The sequence below is a fragment of the Gymnoscopelus braueri genome, assembly GCF_963280865.1.
Source record: "Gymnoscopelus braueri genome assembly, chromosome: 13".
Lineage (NCBI taxonomy): Eukaryota > Metazoa > Chordata > Actinopteri > Myctophiformes > Myctophidae > Gymnoscopelus > Gymnoscopelus braueri.
This window is the reverse complement of record NC_137615.1, coordinates 11,541,180-11,558,001: the sequence shown is the minus strand read 5'-3', so window position 1 is coordinate 11,558,001 and position 16,822 is coordinate 11,541,180. Positions and strand designations below refer to the sequence as shown.

Below are 16,822 nucleotides of genomic sequence, written 5' to 3'. Positions count from 1 at the left end.
CTGTTCAGTCAAGCACAAGCGGTAAGTTCTGGTGAAATCTGTTTGGGTAGCTGGTATAAGGCAGACTGTGGTTCAGTGGTTTTGGAGTGTGTTGGTGATGTCTTTGTTTGTACTGTTTAGTGTTAAATAGACATTCAGACTGAAGGATATAGTATATCGCTTCATATTGATAGAGAGGTTTAGGTTGTGGAGAAGTTCTGACTGTTGTAGTGTAAGCATTTTCATTAGGTAGGTTGATTCAGCGTTTTGCCTTTTTGTAGTCAGACGAAATACGCTTCTTAATGTAAGCCGACGTTGTTAAGTCTCCTGGTGTTTTTGTTTGTGGTGATGCGGTCTGTTCGTTTTTATTCTTTTACCTGCTGCTAATCAAGTAAGTAGATCAGGGAATTATTCATTAATTTTGCTGCATCTATGCAAGTTGAATGGTCTAAGGGGGACGTAAGTCTTGCCTTCAGTAGCTACTATAGAAAGGGAGGTTTATCCTTGCCTAAGGTCCTTTTGCTAACAAAGCAAGAAAAGCGCTGAGTGAATGAGTTGTTGTTTGTTTGTTTGTGAGTCAAAGTACATTTGTCTTTATACTTTGTGATATTTTGGAAGTTCTTTTCAGCAACACAGTGTTCTTTTAATTTTTCTTGAGGCTTGGTTTATGTTTGTTAGAGGGGGAATTTTTCAATTGCCTCCCATTTATGAACGAAACCTGCAAGGAGAAAGTCCCTTTTGTTGTCTGTAATAGAGATTTGATTTATATATACAGTTATTTTGGCAGAATTATTTGAGTTTTAATACTTTGAGTTTTAATACTTACCATAGTAAATTGAACAGCATTAATTAAATAAGACATTATATAAATAATATCGCCTAGGTTGAGTGCGTACAATAATAATAATAGTAGTAATAATATTAAATTGCATATTGAGAGCTTTAAATTTAACATGGGGGCAATACTTGCATATAAGAAGGAATATCAGGGTCCTGCAAGGATTGTGCATGACAAATTTGGAGTTAAAGGGGTTGCATTTCTGCCAAAATGGCATAAAAATTATGGTTTTCCTGAACATGGAAGCTTTAAACAGCCTGTGCTCCGATCTTTGAGGAAAAAGATGGCAAAAGAGTTTGGAGAAAAAATTGATAAAAGCAAAGGGTCTGCTTGTGCTAAATTAAATGCTAAATGGAATAAACAGCTCGATGGGTTAAAGCTATGGGAGGAGACGGCCAACTCTCGAAGGGGGGTGGGGACAAAGATGCACAAAGTTGATTGTCTAGTGACAGTAACCCCCCCTCACAGTCAGGGCTCACAGCTGGGAGGCCCACTCCTGGTGCCTACTCCAGCATTTCCAGAGAAGCTGCCGACACCCGGCGCTGCCGCTGAGTCTCAGCTGTTGGCGCCCCCATCATATAGTAATATAATGGGCCAAATTCAAGAGAGTTCTAGATTCCCATCTAAATCCGTGAGTGGCCTGCTAGGAAGAAGCCATGTTTTTCCAGGATCTGTAGCACCTCTGGGTCAATATTCAAGCATTTCCAGATCTGGCTTATCATACCAGCCGCAGTTGTCACTGGTTGGAAGCAACATGCTTCTTCCAATGTTGGAATGCCCGGATGGCCAGGGGGGTATCCAGAGGGTTTATAGGCCTTGGAAAATAGCAGAACTTCAGGCAATAGTAAGCTCACTGCCAGACCCAAGGAGCAATGGTGTAACATTTGCCACTGCTTTTAAGAAAATGACAGCCCAATGTAGTCCGACTTCTGCAGAACTAGAGCACGTGTGTATTACTAAATTGGGTCTCCTTTGGGGGGAAGTAAAACCTGTGACGTGGAATTCGAACGCGACCTGGTCAGCTGATGGAGCGTCTCCTTATCAGATACAGTTAGCTGCCCTAGCTACTGCATTTGAGGATACATTTAAACCAGTAATTAACATGACAACGGTCTACTCATGTGTGCAGAAGCCAAATGAAACATTTGATGATTATTTCGCTAGGAAATTGCCTGTTTTTAATTCACACAGCGGTAATGCACAGCCTGTTGACATTGCAGTAGATTCGTCATGGGAAAGACAGTTCATTCAGACTTTGGTGGATGGGCTCCTCCCTGAGGTGCGAGCAGTCTTTGTGAGACATTGCATTGCATGGCAAAGTGCCAGATTGAATGATGTGAAGAAATACTGTCTGCACGCGGACACGATAATACGAGAAGAAGAAATTCTTCAACTGAAAAAGTCGAAAGCCACGGGTGATAGACTGCTAATGGCTCAATTGGAATTCTATGCTCCAGATAATGGTGGTCCGGCTGATGTGACCACATTAGATGAGTGGTTATGTTGGAACTGTCATCAGCCTGGTCATTTTGCGAGAGAATGCGACGTTGACGCCTTGTAAGCCATTTTAAGAGTTTTTGCTCTGAGGGACGCCTCACGAGCAAAGACTGACCGTACTAAATTGAGATGTTTTTCCATGTCTTAATATCTTGCTTAAAGTGTTCTTCTCCAGGTTTTGAACATAAGGAAAAGGTTATGTATATATGATGTGTTGATTGTTTTATAATGTCCCCAGTTTCCTTTAGGGTTGCAGAATTTAATGCGTGGGAGGCTGACTGTTATTTTGATGTGAATTCATATTGCTATGTTATGAGTGTTTATCTTGTGTCCTTCTGTGACTAACAACTAATTACTAATATTACTAATTCCTAAACTATTGGCATGCGCGTCGGAAAGTATTGTGTTGTAATTTCTTTGGTACGAGGAAGAGTGAAACTTTCTGGGCGTCCAAGCTGTGGGGGTAAGTATGTTTTAATTTTGTAACAGTTGAGTGAATTGTGCAGTTTCTGTTTAAACTTAGATTTCTATTAAAGGTTTGTTTTTGTTTAATGGTTTCTTCTCTCTTAGTAATATAAAGCATGGCCAGGGCTGCATCACTACATATGGTCCCAGTGAAGTTTATTATACCTGCAGAAAAATGTTGGCTTGTTTTACAAGTAGTAAGAATTTAAGGTGACAGGGTTAGTTGAGTGATGTTAACGATGCTATTTTAAGTTTTCTTTTAAGGTCCGCTGGAGTGCTTGCCGAGAGAGGGAGATTGGACGTACTGAATACTGGTTTGGCAACTTGTGTGGTATAGTATCGGTGGTTTGCTTTTGCACGTTAAGTGTTTTTTTCTAGGAAGTGAAATAATTTTCTATATTGTGTTCAACCATATGTGGGTTTTTAAAACATTGTTTTCTCTTTCCTTGCAGGTGGAGCAAATGGGTTAGGTGTGAAGTGTCCATTTCTGCCTGTGGTCTGGATGTTCGTGTTGGACTCCAAACAGCTACCGGCGTTCTCCACTCTTCACAGAGGAAGGCACAGAGCACCGCGGACGTGGACGACCGTGAACCAGTGCTGGTGTGTTCTACAGCGTTTATTGGATGGCCAACGGGACATTCACTGGCTGGACCTAACCTTTTCGATGATTGCGAAGTTTTGCTCTACAATTGCTTTTTCCCTACTGCAAGAGTTGGCTGGAACAATGGACTAGGGGACCCATGATGGAGGAACTTTTCGGAGCTTATGTGTGTTTTTATTTTTATTTTGTAACTGTATTTTTCTGTTCATGAATGGTACTTCTACATATCGTTGGCGGGAATGGTGGTCGCATCTGTTTGATGGGCTGGATGGGAATTTTCCTGTAAAGTTGACTATGGGTTTTTCGCCTGTCCCTGCGATGTGTGCTATGAGTGTTGTTTTGTGAAAGGTTCTTCAAATGTTAAAACGGGGGAATGTCAAAGTAATTTGGAAAATTAAGTAAACATTTGAAAATAATTATGGTTTAATGTAATTATGTCTGAGTGGAATACACTCCTCTCATTCTTTAGTATTTGCTATATCTGTTGTAGACTCCTTGGCTCCACCCTGCTTTAGGAATGGTTGCCTGCTAGACACCCTGTCTCCTAACAGAGACATTTGCATTCTTTTGTTTCACTTCACATGCTAAGGTGACAAATTAACAAGTCTGTGATTGGTGTCCATGTGGGCCAGGAGGTGCTGTGAGAACTGTTTGAAGTCACTTGTATAAGACAGATAACCTTTCAGTGTGTTCCTTGAGTTCATACTGCTGGCCGTTCCATACATTTCTTGTCCTGCTGAATTGTAAGTTTGAGTCTCCTTTTTGATATCAGAAATATATCACCAATTCTTCTAAAACTGTGAATTTGTCTGTGCCTTATTTTGTCTATTCTGTTTGACTGAGTTCCCATTCAGATTCTGCCTAGACACTTATAATTAGGTTTTTCAGCTTTTAGTGCATGCGTGCATGTGTGTGTGTGCGTGTGCATTTGTGCATGCGTGCATGCATGCTTTCATGGGTGCGTGCATGTTTCATTCTCATTATAATACCTGATAAGCTGCTCCTGAGAGAGGTCCATGAAATCTGTCATGCTGAGACGAGACACAGACTTCCTTGTGCCTGAAACAGACACAAGACACCAGTGAAACAATGAGCAAATACAGGACGTCCCAACATCACCGATTTGCACTGACTCAAACAGGAAAAGCCAGAAAAGGGATGCCCACTTTAACTGCCCCTCTTAGTCAGAGTGTATTTTAAACACTTAAACCCTATATAATTCGTCGACCAGGGTCCCCCCCAGGAGTCTGTATCACTGGCCACCTGCTATTTTCACTCGTCGAAAATAGCCGATCTACCCAGACGATATCTACTCTCACATCACGATATTGATATAATATCCCTACATTGCCCAGCTCTTCATGTCATGGCCTGTGCCCTTTTCCCCTTTAACAAACAGACGGGCAAACCAGACGAAAACAATAAATACTGAACAGTGCAGACTCACTCTTATCCCTGTGTGTGGAGCTCTCTTTGCGCTCGGCACCGGCGAATACGTGGATGAACTCTGCGAAGGCTCCTTTCCTCCCCATCAGCTCCAGGTAGGAGCCCATCTCTGTGATCTCGCCCTCCACCAGCACCAGGATGAGGTCTGCCTGAGGCAGGTAGCTCAGGCCGTGGGTCACCAGCACACGTGTCTGTGTGGATGGATGTGTGCACGTACACAGCAGTGTTGATTTTGACAGCAAATGTTGATTTAGTTTTAGTCATAGTCTTTTGAATAAAATTCCATTTAGTTTTAGTCATATTTTAGTCATCTGAAATGTTTTAGTGTTTAGTCTAGTTTTAGTCGACTAAATCTACAGTTGATTTAGTCGCCTAAGATGTATTTTGGCAGGCCTTGATGGTGTCGTAATGACTGATTGCACTTGGTTGCATGCTGAATATAGCCGATCTACAAGCTCATGATACGTCGCAGCGCAACGCGTTGTGAGCTTGTAGATCTGCTATTTTCAGAGCGCAACACCCGAGCGCAACCAAACCTAAAATGGCTCGTCTTTTAGTTCTACTGGATCTCTTCTCCACTACTACCCTGACATTTTAGTCTAGTTTTTATTTGTTGACGAAATTGTCAATATATTTAGCCTTAGTTCTAGTCATCATAGCTTAGTTAAAAAAAAAAAAATACGTATGTTGCTATTGGGGGCGGGACCAGTGTTGTCCAATGTAAATCTCGAGTCACTTCCTGACTTGCCTGCGTTGATTGATATTCGAGTCAAATAGGCTGAGTAGCGATAGTGATAAAAAGACAAACGCAGCGGATCAGTCTGGATTCCAGGCTAGAAAACCTTTTTTTGTAGGAAATGAAAAAAGGGGGTATTTATTTAACATGGCTCCGGACCCACTGTTTGGGAAACAGTGGTCTACGTTCAGTGGTGGAAAAAGTACTCAAATGTTTTACTACAGTACTCTGTTACAAGTAAAAGTCCGGAATTCAAAGTACGTTGTTATGTTTGAAAATAGCAGATCTACAAGCTCACAACGCGTCACGATGCGACGCGTTGTGAGCTTGTAGATCTGCTATTTTCAAATAGCCTATGTATAAAATAGGGCTAAAGTGGTTAATATATGTTTCATAATATCATAATTTATATCTGCAAAGTAACTAGTAACTAAAGTTTTCAAATAATTGTAGTGGAGTAAAAGTACAATATATGACTCTGAGATGTAATGGAATAGAAGTGAAAGTATAGACAATTGGAAATACTCCGGTAAAGTAAAAGTACCTCAAAATTGTACTTAAGTACAGTACTTGAGTAAATGTACTTAGTTACTTTACACCACTGTCTACGTTACACATGACATACAAAATGATGCAGACATTCCACGCCCTCCCTCTCTCTCTCTCACCTTGTCTCTGAGCACCCCTTTGGGTCCGATCACCCTGTCGAAGATGTGTTGTCCCACGTGAGCGTCCACGGCAGACAGCGGGTCGTCCAGCAGGTAGACGTCAGCCTTGGTGAAGACAGCCCTGGCCAGGCTCACCCTCTGCTTCTGTCCCCCTGACAGGTTCAAGCCCTGGACACACCGTTCCATTTGTAAAACAAGAACAGAGGGGGACACATCGTCTTAAAGGAGCAGTTCACCCAAAAAAACGACGTATTTTCTATCAATTACACACCCCATGAAGCCTTGAATTCATGGAGATTTATTTTATTTTATCTAATTTCCAAGCTAATAATTTTATGACCGGCGGAGACTCCGGTAGGAGACTGAAAGAGTCTCCATTGAGTCAAGGAATGTGACAAAAACAAAAAAATCTCCATGAATTCAAGGCTTCACATAATCTTTTTGTGTGAACTATTCCTTTAACCACTTCTAAATCAGTAGTTCTCACACTTTCAAGATGTTTAAAAAATGTTCAAAGATAGCTGTGAGCTTGTATATCTGCTATTTTTGAATAGCCAACGCTAAATTCTAAAATGACACGCCGCTTTCCCAGTTTTAATGGGTGTTAAAACAACAAGTATAGGCTTAGCCTATACCTTCTCGCCGATCTCGGTGCCGTCCCCGGCGGGCAGGATGTCCAGGTCGGGCAGCAGGGCGCAGGCCTCCAGCACCCTGTGGTACCAGCTCTCCTTCCTCTCCTGGCCAAACAGGATGTTGTCCTTGAGGCTGGCGTTCTGGATCCACGCCTGCTGGGGAACGTATGCCACGGAACCCTGGAGGACAGCAGAAGAAATACGTAACTCTGTGACCCAGGGGGGTATAGTGGGAGTGACGGTCAGGACTTCGGTACTCTATGGCAAAAATTAGGACTTGAGACGCGACTTGGGAGTTGTACCGAATGACATGAACAACAGCTCTGCAATAGGGAGGGGTGTTCTCAGACGGGACTCCCTCTTTACCAGGTGTTTCGCCCAGGTGGGCGTGGTTTTCAGGTTAGGTTAAGGCAGTGGTTCCCAAACAGTGGGTCGGGACCCATTTGTATGGGTCGCAACTTGCAAGTAAATATTATTTTTTTTACTTCTTATTCAAAAAAAAAAAAAAAAAAAAAAAAAAAAATATATATATATATATATATATATATATATATTTCAAAATATTATCAATTTCTTTTTTCGTTTTTTTCCCCACAATTATTTATTAAAAAAACATCTAAATTCCATAAAAAATACATTAAAAAAACTTTAGAAGTGACGCGTTGTGAGCTTGTAGATCTGCTATTTTCACTAGTTTGGGTCCCGGGAAGACATCAAATTTCTCTTTGGAAACCACTGGGTTAAGGCATGTTTTCTGTGAGGTTATATAGGGTTAGGTTTAGGAATATAACCACGCCCACCTGGGCGAAACACCAAGGGAAGAGCGAGTCCTGTTCTCAGACAAGTGCATGATGTACGCATCATCATGGCTGCGGTGATGAGGTCGAAGTTGGATGTTGGGAGTTGGAATCTTGGCAGCTGTGTGCGTGTGTATGATGTTTAGAAGAAAAAACACTGTATTTCTATTGGCCCAGATTGAGGTGGAGCAGGAAAGAAATGACTGCGAGTCTCTGTATGTAGACAGCTTTCAGGAATGTCCTTGGTGTGTTGGCTGAACCCGAGGTTCTTCATCCACCCCCGTACCCTGTCTCTGTGTACTTAGTGTACGATGGACTGTGGGTGTGATCAGGTATTATGGGTGGTGTTGATGAACAGTTCTTTGGCATTGAAGACACTGAGGTAGAGGATCAACCATGTGATGAAGTGAAATATTGACCTTTTGGTAGAAATGTCTTAATGGCAGAGTCACAATTCTTACAAGGTGGTGTCATAACTTATGAGTTTGAGCTACTGTGCTCGAGTTTGATCCCTGATAGTCATGTGAGAAGACACAGATTAAAGGAAAAATGACTTATTTTCTATCAATTGCACACCCTGTGAAGCCTTGAATCCATGGATTCTTTTTTGTTTTTGTGGCATTCCTAAGCCAATAATTTGATTCCCGTCTCCTACCGGCTAATGTATCCGGTAGGAGACACAAAGTAGATTATTTGTGTCTCCTACCGGAAATACACACGGTCATCAAATTATTGTCTTAGGAATGCCACAAAAACAAAAATAAATCCATGAAATCAAGGCTTCATGGGGTGTGCAATTGATAGAAAATAAGTCATTTTTTGGGTGAGCTCCTCCTTTAACATGAATACGTTTAGTTTCACAAAACACGTGCTATTTTTAAAATAATGTTTATAAAAGGATACTGTAACTTTGAGGAGCAAAGACAGGACTGATACACACTTACATTCTACAACACATTTGTTTAAGTCCCACTTTGCCAACTGGGTCAATCACGACACTGTGTCGTGATTGACCCAGTTGGCAAAGTGGGTCAATCACTCATTAATTTGTGTCAAGCTCCAGCACCTGCCTGCTGGGCTCCGGGAAATCTAGAAGGTGCTCCATCACCTCAAATGCACAAACAATCCATTTTTTTTAAATTTTAGGCTATTTATTATGAATTAAATTTTCACATGTTCCCTCAATTCAATGGAAAAGGAAACCATCAATTCATGGATGAAATGAAACGTTACGTACGTTACATTTCGTAAATCGCCACAATGTAAACACTTTATAATTTACTGTTAGAAAAAATGGTTGCGCAACTTGCGCTCGTGAGCCGGGTGATCTGACTCCACAAATAACGCTAAGGCCCCGCCTCCCCCTCATGTCAAAGTAGTTGTCAATGTTTACAACTTGATGAGAGGACTTGTGGAAATATCCTACCCCAAGAGAGAGAGAGTGAGAGAGAAGAAAAAACATCATGACGAGTGATAGAGAAACGTGTGTTCTCTCTCTCCTTTCCAAGTTTGATGTCAGACTCAGTAAATAAACGGTAACGTTACGCTAAAAGTGCCATGACTTTTTGTCGGATTCATGAATTCCGGCACATACTAATGTACAAATTATACACTGACGGCACAGTAGAACACACAGAGTTGAATGAATACTGAGGATTTTACAGTGTGAGGGTTTTTGCCGTACACACTGCAGCAGGGTTTACCTTAACGGAGACGTGGCCGTTCCTCTTCTCCGTCTCGCCCAGCATGGCGGAGAGCAGCGAGGACTTCCCCGAGCCAATGTGACCCACCACTGCCACCAGAGAGCCCTTCTTAACCCGCATGCTGATCCTCCGCAAGCACGGCGGGCCGTCCTTGGACCAGGCAAACGTACCCGCTTCGATCACCACCCCGTCGCCGTCTGGGCAGGGATGAGACAGAGAGGAAGGCAGAGATATGAGGGTTACTATCACCAGTCCAGTGGTGGACAAAAAGTATTCAACTCCAGTACTTGAGTCAAAGTATACATAATCTTGGTCAAATATTACTCAGCTACAAGTGAAAGTTGCTCCGTTAAATTTGTACTTGAGTTAACTAGAGTACTTGCTTTTAAAAGTACTGAAGTCTTCAAAAGAACATTTTCTTTTAAACATCAATGCTTTACTGCATTGAAACTGAGACATTTTTCCCAACAATGCAAAGATTTTCCAGAAAAATAGTGAAAATAATGTGTCAAACACTCACTACAATGTGATGTGAGCTTGTAGATCTGCTATTTTCACTATATTTGAAATAAGGCATATAAGTAGTTCATTAATAATGTACTTATTCCCTTCCTATAAATGTTGTGGAGTAAAAAGCACAGTATTTGTCTTTGAAGTGTAGTTGAGTGAAAGTCTTAAAAATACAAATTCTTAAAAAAAAAACATTCTCCATCCCTTTTCTCAAGCTGTGAGAATGTTTCCTTTTTTATTGGATTACACGCCGCAAACAAATAGAATTACACTAGTCACACACACAGCAGGCCACATACTTACACTGTAATTTGGCGTGGGACACACACACACACACACACACACACACACACACACACACACACACACACACACACACACACACACACACACACACACACACACACACACACACACACACACACACACACACACACACACACACACACGTGGAAGTACTGAGATATTTTACAGCAATATCACAATATAAAAGTAAAATGTATTTGAGTAAAAGTACAAACATTTAAAAACAATATACGGTATATCATTTTTTTAAATAGCATAATTTTTTGCCGATGGGTTCCCAGATTGAGTAACTAGTAACTACACCATGGCAAACGCTCGCGCGGCGGCCAGCGGAAACGCTATAAGGACACCCTAAGGGCCAGTCTCAAAAGTTGTGGTCTGGATAGAGACATGGGAGGCCAATGCACTACACCGCTCCAACTGGCGCTTTGCAGTCAAGCATGGTGTTGCTGAGTCTGAGAAGCGCCGCATCCATGAAGCCAAACAGAATAGACAGCTCCACAAGACCAGAACCAGTTCTCCCCCCTCCTCACCTAGTCCAGTGGTTACCAAACTGGGGGTCGGGACCCCCAGGGCGGTCCCCGACTTATTTTGGGGCGTCCCCAGATAATTAGCTTAATGTGAAACATTGTTTTGGTAATTAAAAATGGTAAACGGTGCATTTATATAGCGCTTTTATCCATAGCGCTTTACATAGATTGTGCATTACATTCACCCATTCACACACACATTCATACACCGATGGCGGAGGACACCATGCAAGGCTCCAACCTGTTCATCGGGAACAATTAGGGGTTCAGCGTCTTGCTCAAGGACACTTCCACACTAACTCTGGGGGAGCCCGCCAGCCCGGGATCGAACTGGGAAACTTGCGGTTTCCAATTCACTCTACCCGGCCACTCTACCCCTGAGCCACTGCCGTTTTCTCACTCAACTGTAAACAAACCAAACTACAGTGTAAGTGTATACAGGGTATCTGCACATTTCTAAAGTAAAAATTTAGGACTTTTAGGACCTTTCTAATACCAAATTGAACTACAAGCTCAGTTCGGCTATTTTCACAATATTTATCTGTGGAACCGAGTCAAACTAAATGTAATGCCTACAGTACAATTCCAAGTGCATGTCAGGGTGGGGGGTCCCCAGTTCAAATATGATTATTTTGGGGGGTTGCGGCCTGAATAGTTTGGGTACCCTTGACCTAGTCAGCCTCCAACCATCACATCCCCTCACTGCAACCGTCATTCCGTGCAAGGATCGGACTCATCAGCCATCTTCGCACCCACAAGACCCCGAAGGACAAACATGAGTGGAGTAAAAAGTACAGTATAAGCCTCTGAGGTGTACTGAAGTAGAAGTATAAAGTATTACAAAAATAATAATAATACTCAAGTAAAGTAAAAGTACCTCAAGTACAGTATCTGAAAAAATGTACTTAGTCACTTTCCACCACTGCACAGTGCATATAAACAATTATAGTTTTCCCCACATATAAGAGCCACAGCACACTGATGCTGTGTTGATTAAATTAGCTGTGGCCTATAATTATGTTGCTATAAGTGCCGTGCAATTAAGGGAGCATGGAGTTTGTCATGCTGTAGCATTGCTCTCTCTCTCTCTGTGTGTGTGTGTGTGTGTGTGTGTGTGTGTGTGTGTGTGTGTGTGTGTGTGTGTGTGTGTGTGTGTGTGTGTGTGTGTGTGTGTGTGTGTGTGTGTGTGTGTGTGTGTGTGTGTGTGTGTGTGTGTGTGCGTGTGGGCAGGCTTTAGGAAGTGTCCCCTGGGTTTTGCTGAGGAAGCAGACTTGTTTTATGGGTGTGGTGTGGAGCTTCTAGTGGGGATTCTGGTTGCTGTTAAAATGACATCGGCTGATCCCGGGAGACAATTGCGTGTTGCTGGGTACAGAGATCCAATTAAATGTTTGCATCATCCACTGTAAAATAAAATGCCATCACTCCAATAATATAATATCATAAAATATAATATAATATTGTCGCTGTTGGGCAGAAACCACTTATCTCCATTTTTCAACGTATTGTTTTGTTTTATTTTATAAATCAGTGCTATTGAACACCCTTTAAGCCCGTGTGTGGGTTTTTACAAATATTCAACCAATGAAAAGTATTAAAAAGCGCTTCTGACTAAACCTCCTAACTCCATTGGCTCCTCAAACTGTCAGTCAAACCACCTAACTCCAACTTGTGGAGATGGTTGTTTTGTCCATCAATGACTAGAATGAAGCCATCTCTGCATTAAGGGTCAAAGACCTCCTAACTCCACTAGAGCTGTATTTGGGTAAAGTGATGATAATATACTATAAGGACACATTCAAGTATCTGACAATGTATAAAGTCACCATACCAACTCTGATGAGGCAGTATTGTGTTCATATTTTAGACATAGCTGGTTTCTGCCCAACAGCAGAGATCTAATATATTATGTTACTATATGAATTGATATAATATAATATATGATCTATGATCATACAACATTTTATGGACGATATTGTTTGGAGACCCCACACTAGATTTATAGTGCCATTTCAAAGAAATAAACATTGGTAGCCTTGAATAGGGATACTTATTAGAAAATACATTTACAACACTGTCATTAATGATATTGTGCCTCATCAACGCAGTTAAAAAGCTTTGGAAAAGTGTAATTGAAAACATATATAGCCTACAGTATATACAGTATGTTCCCAGAACCTTAGTAAAAAAAAATAAGAAAAGGAAAAACGAATACAACAGACTTAATGGGGAGACTTCATTTCAGTTATCAATAAGTGACCCCCCCCCTTCACCACCCTGCGACCCCACTTGTCCCGAACCATACATGGAGAACCTCTGATTTAGCCTATAAGAAAATCGGTAATACTTGCTATGCTGGACCCCAATGGTCCAGTTCTTGGTTAAAATCCTATTAGCAGACCTTGTATTGAACTGTACTTTCCTGTGCTTTTTTTTTGCAAACTGCCAATAAAGTATTCAATCAATCAATCAATGCATCCCATGTCTATAATGCGTTATTAACATATTATAGTACATTATAATCTACTTATAACGCTGTCCAATTATAGTTATAAGCTCACAATGCATAACAATGCATAACAATAATCATGACACATTGTTATGGGTTGCGAGTAAATATATATTTTTTTCCTACATGAAAAAATTCAAATATAATTAAATTAAAATGTTTGAGATTTAGTTATTTTTTATAAATTCTTTATCCACCCAAAACAATTTGCGGCGCATGCCCTCCGCCCTGAACGCAATCCTGTAGTGCTTTAGGCTAAGCCCCGGATCGTGTCCAAATCCTAGCTCCGCCCCTGATCAGTGGTGTTGCCGCAGGTGTACGTGTGTGTGTACACATGCACTTAAAGCATGAGTGCACGTGTGTGTACATGCACTTAAAGCATGAGTGCATTTCAGTGCTCTCTGCTTACCGGAGCTGTTAAGGCAGGCACTTAACCACATAAACCTCAGCATCCGTATTCTGGGGAAAACTTTCGCAGAAAATGGCCGACCGACAAGCTCACAACGCGCCTCAACGCGTCGTGTTGTGAGCTTGTCGATCAGCCATTTTCAGCGAAGACATTTTACGGTAATTGTGGAGCGAAAACAGAAAAGTGATAGAGCCCTGAGGGACTCCGCTCAACAAAGTATGGGCTTTAAATGGTAAAAGCAGGGGTGCATTTTGGTGCTCTCCGCTTACCGGAGCTGTAAGGCAGGCGCTCCACGTTGTCCGGCTTGAGCTCGTCCTGGCACAGGAACTTCCCCAGACGTCTCAGGGAGACGATAGCCTGCGCCAAGACAAACCATGCACCACAAAAACCATTACTCATCGGGCGGCTCCGCTTACTTGAAGGCTGACCTCCGCACACAGCTTATGAATGTTAACTGTCATTATCTTCACATTACCATGGCCAGAGGGGATTATGTGAGGGGGTGATTACAAGATCCTCTGACAGCAGGTTGAATACACACTCGCAATATAGCTTTCGGAAGTCCGTGGATAAAGCCACAGGTCGGACTTGGGAGGACAGAATCGGGAGATTGTAATTGGTAATTGAATGCATTAAAACTGCACTATGTAACTTTCCTGCTGTATCCTGGATTTGAGCCCGGGTTTCCTGCAAAAGAGCGGAAGTTTTTTACCACCGAGTTAATAGAGCTAGCCTCGCAAAGAGCCTGTTCTCCACCCAACATAACGAAGGTGTGCTGTGCACAGCCCCCCCCCAGCCCACGGGCTCAGAGCAACCGCAATGACTATCTATAGCTACGCCACTGCTCGGTCCCTCCTTTTTCCCCCCTCTACACCAAATGTCTTGTTGATCTACACGTTCACAACCTATTCTAACAATTTTAGAATCTCTTTTTGAACTTTTTTTGAAGATTTTGAACTTGAATGACATGCCAAAATAAATTATAAATTATTAATGGATTTCATTAAAGTATTGATTAGTTTCTTTATAATCGATAAAACCGATTAGTTCAATTAACTGCTGCACCCCTAGATGGTATATTCCTCTCCTCTCACATGCATGGTGCTGGTCATATTTAACAGCAGTAAGTGATGGTAAAGGTAAATAAATCCCTCTCCTCTCACATGCATGGTGCTGGTCATATTTAACAGCAGTATAAGTGATGGTAAAGGTATATTCCTCTCACCTGGTCATACTTAACAGCAGTAAGTGATAGTAAAGGTAAACCCCTCTCCTCTCACCTGCATGGTGGTGCTCATGGCAAAGGGCAGTTGACTCAGCGGTGTCTTCAGGATGTTGATCAGCGCCATGGAGACAAACACTTTCTGAGCATCCAGTACATTCTTGTCATCAATCAACACGTAGACCCCAAACATGGAAAATGCTATCTGCAAGGAAATACCATCATTACTCTGCTTATCGTCACACAATCCAAGTAGTTTCCTGACTGATTTCACAACCATATAAAGCAACATATCGTCGCTCTGTCGGGTGGAAACCTCATACGTCCAAAACTGTTACTTTTCAGGAGAAATGGCAAGTAGCAGATCGACAAGCTAAAACGTGTCGCTTCGCGCCGTGTTTCGAGCTTGCAGATCTGCTACTTTTGATGCTTTTGTGTGACGCTGTAGCATGATCAAGTAGGGCATTGATGTACGAAAAAAAATCGTAAAATATGGAGATAAGAAGTTTCTACCAGACAGCAACGATATAGTATGTTATATCGTGTGACTTGATGCCACTTCCTCACCAGGAACGTGGAGGAGTTGAAGGAGGCCAGCGAGATGGAGTAAAGGATCTGGGACTTCTTCAGAGCGTGGAGCTCCCTCTCTCTCAGGCCTCGCACGCGGTCCAGGAAGGCCTTCTCCCAGGCGTAGAACTTGAGGATCTTGATGCCGCTCAGGATCTCGTTCATCAGCTTGATCCGTCCGTCCATGAACTTCATTTGGACCTCCTGAAGGGGTGGGATCATCATGGGCATTCAGAAATGAGGTGGATGTTGAGTTAAAGGGGGTATTTTCACATTAAAACACACTTTTTAACATCTACTCTGGATTTTTTTGTGAGCACCCCAGACAGACAGTTTTTTAAGTTGCTTGATTTAATATTTAGATATTTGATATTCATTTTAACCATGTTAGACTCATTGAAAACACATTCCCGCTTCTCATGACGTTATCCTTCTAATGCGTGAATCGGTGTTTTTTTCAACAAAAAAAATCTTGTATTCACTTTTTTGAAAATGGAAAAATGAAAAAATAAGTTATTGAAAAAAGTTATTTTAAAAGGACAATATCAGTCAAGAAAAGGACAATTTTAACACGTTCCGGCAGGAACGTGTTAAAATGGAGTTTGAAGTTCAATGGGTTTATAAAGGAGGTGGGCTTCTCTGATAAAAAATGTTTTTAAACATTTTAACTCAAATCTTTTCTTCTGGGGGTCCCTCCCTGGAACAAAATATTTTGAGATGGGCATTCGCGGCCAAATACATATCATTTTGGGGGTTCTTGACATGAAAAAGTTTGAGCACAAGTGCATTTCAGAAAACTGTTAGGATTTAGAAAACACTGTTAGAATCGGCCTCAGGTCTTAATGGGTTAAGGGATGTGGGGGACTTTGAGTTAAGGGATAAGAGGGACGTTGAGTTAAGGAATGAGGGGGATTTTGAGTTAAGGGATAAGAGAGAGAGAACAAACAGTAAACAGCTACAGTACGAAAATCTAAAAAGAAAAACTCAGGCTGCATTCAAGCAAGTGTAAAGCATTATTATAAAGAATATTTGTGGACAGGGACGTCAGTTGTGCCATTTCAGCCGAAATGTTTCTGCCGAAATGTTTTCATACAACGCCATCGTCGGCTGGTGCAACGTCGGCAGTTCTTTTTACGAACCATCTCCTTCGTGGTTGGTTGATGGAGGCCAAGTGTAACGGCTGTACTAATTCTCCTAATGATGGGGGTAGTGCTGCCAAATGCGGCGTATTTGACTGGCAGCGAGTAAACAAAGAGTGTATCTGGCTTAACAAGCTTTATTTACTGTGGTTGTTTCTCCAGAGCCGATGGAAGAGGAGATGGAGCAAACGCACACTCATGGCACGCTAGCTCTCTATCTGAACCAGCTGGGAACGAGACGGAGCAACGACACACGCAGGATTTGATTTGG

The 16,822-nt window shown here is 41.9% G+C and overlaps 1 protein-coding gene across 1 annotated transcript in view; it reads right to left on the bottom strand.

The window, feature by feature from the left end:
• Window positions 1–16,822, bottom strand: part of LOC308098492 (multidrug resistance-associated protein 1-like) — a 59,528-nt gene that overhangs the window by 12,320 nt on the left and 30,386 nt on the right. The window contains exons 12-19 of the mRNA XM_080446873.1: window positions 15,413–15,616; window positions 14,904–15,050; window positions 13,893–13,980; window positions 9,363–9,559; window positions 6,866–7,042; window positions 6,231–6,398; window positions 4,828–5,017; window positions 4,370–4,439 (exon numbers count right to left, since the gene is read on the bottom strand). Of these exons, the coding sequence (XP_080302999.1) occupies window positions 4,370–4,439; window positions 4,828–5,017; window positions 6,231–6,398; window positions 6,866–7,042; window positions 9,363–9,559; window positions 13,893–13,980; window positions 14,904–15,050; window positions 15,413–15,616 (1,241 nt within the window). The remainder of the gene's footprint in view (window positions 1–4,369; window positions 4,440–4,827; window positions 5,018–6,230; window positions 6,399–6,865; window positions 7,043–9,362; window positions 9,560–13,892; window positions 13,981–14,903; window positions 15,051–15,412; window positions 15,617–16,822) is intronic.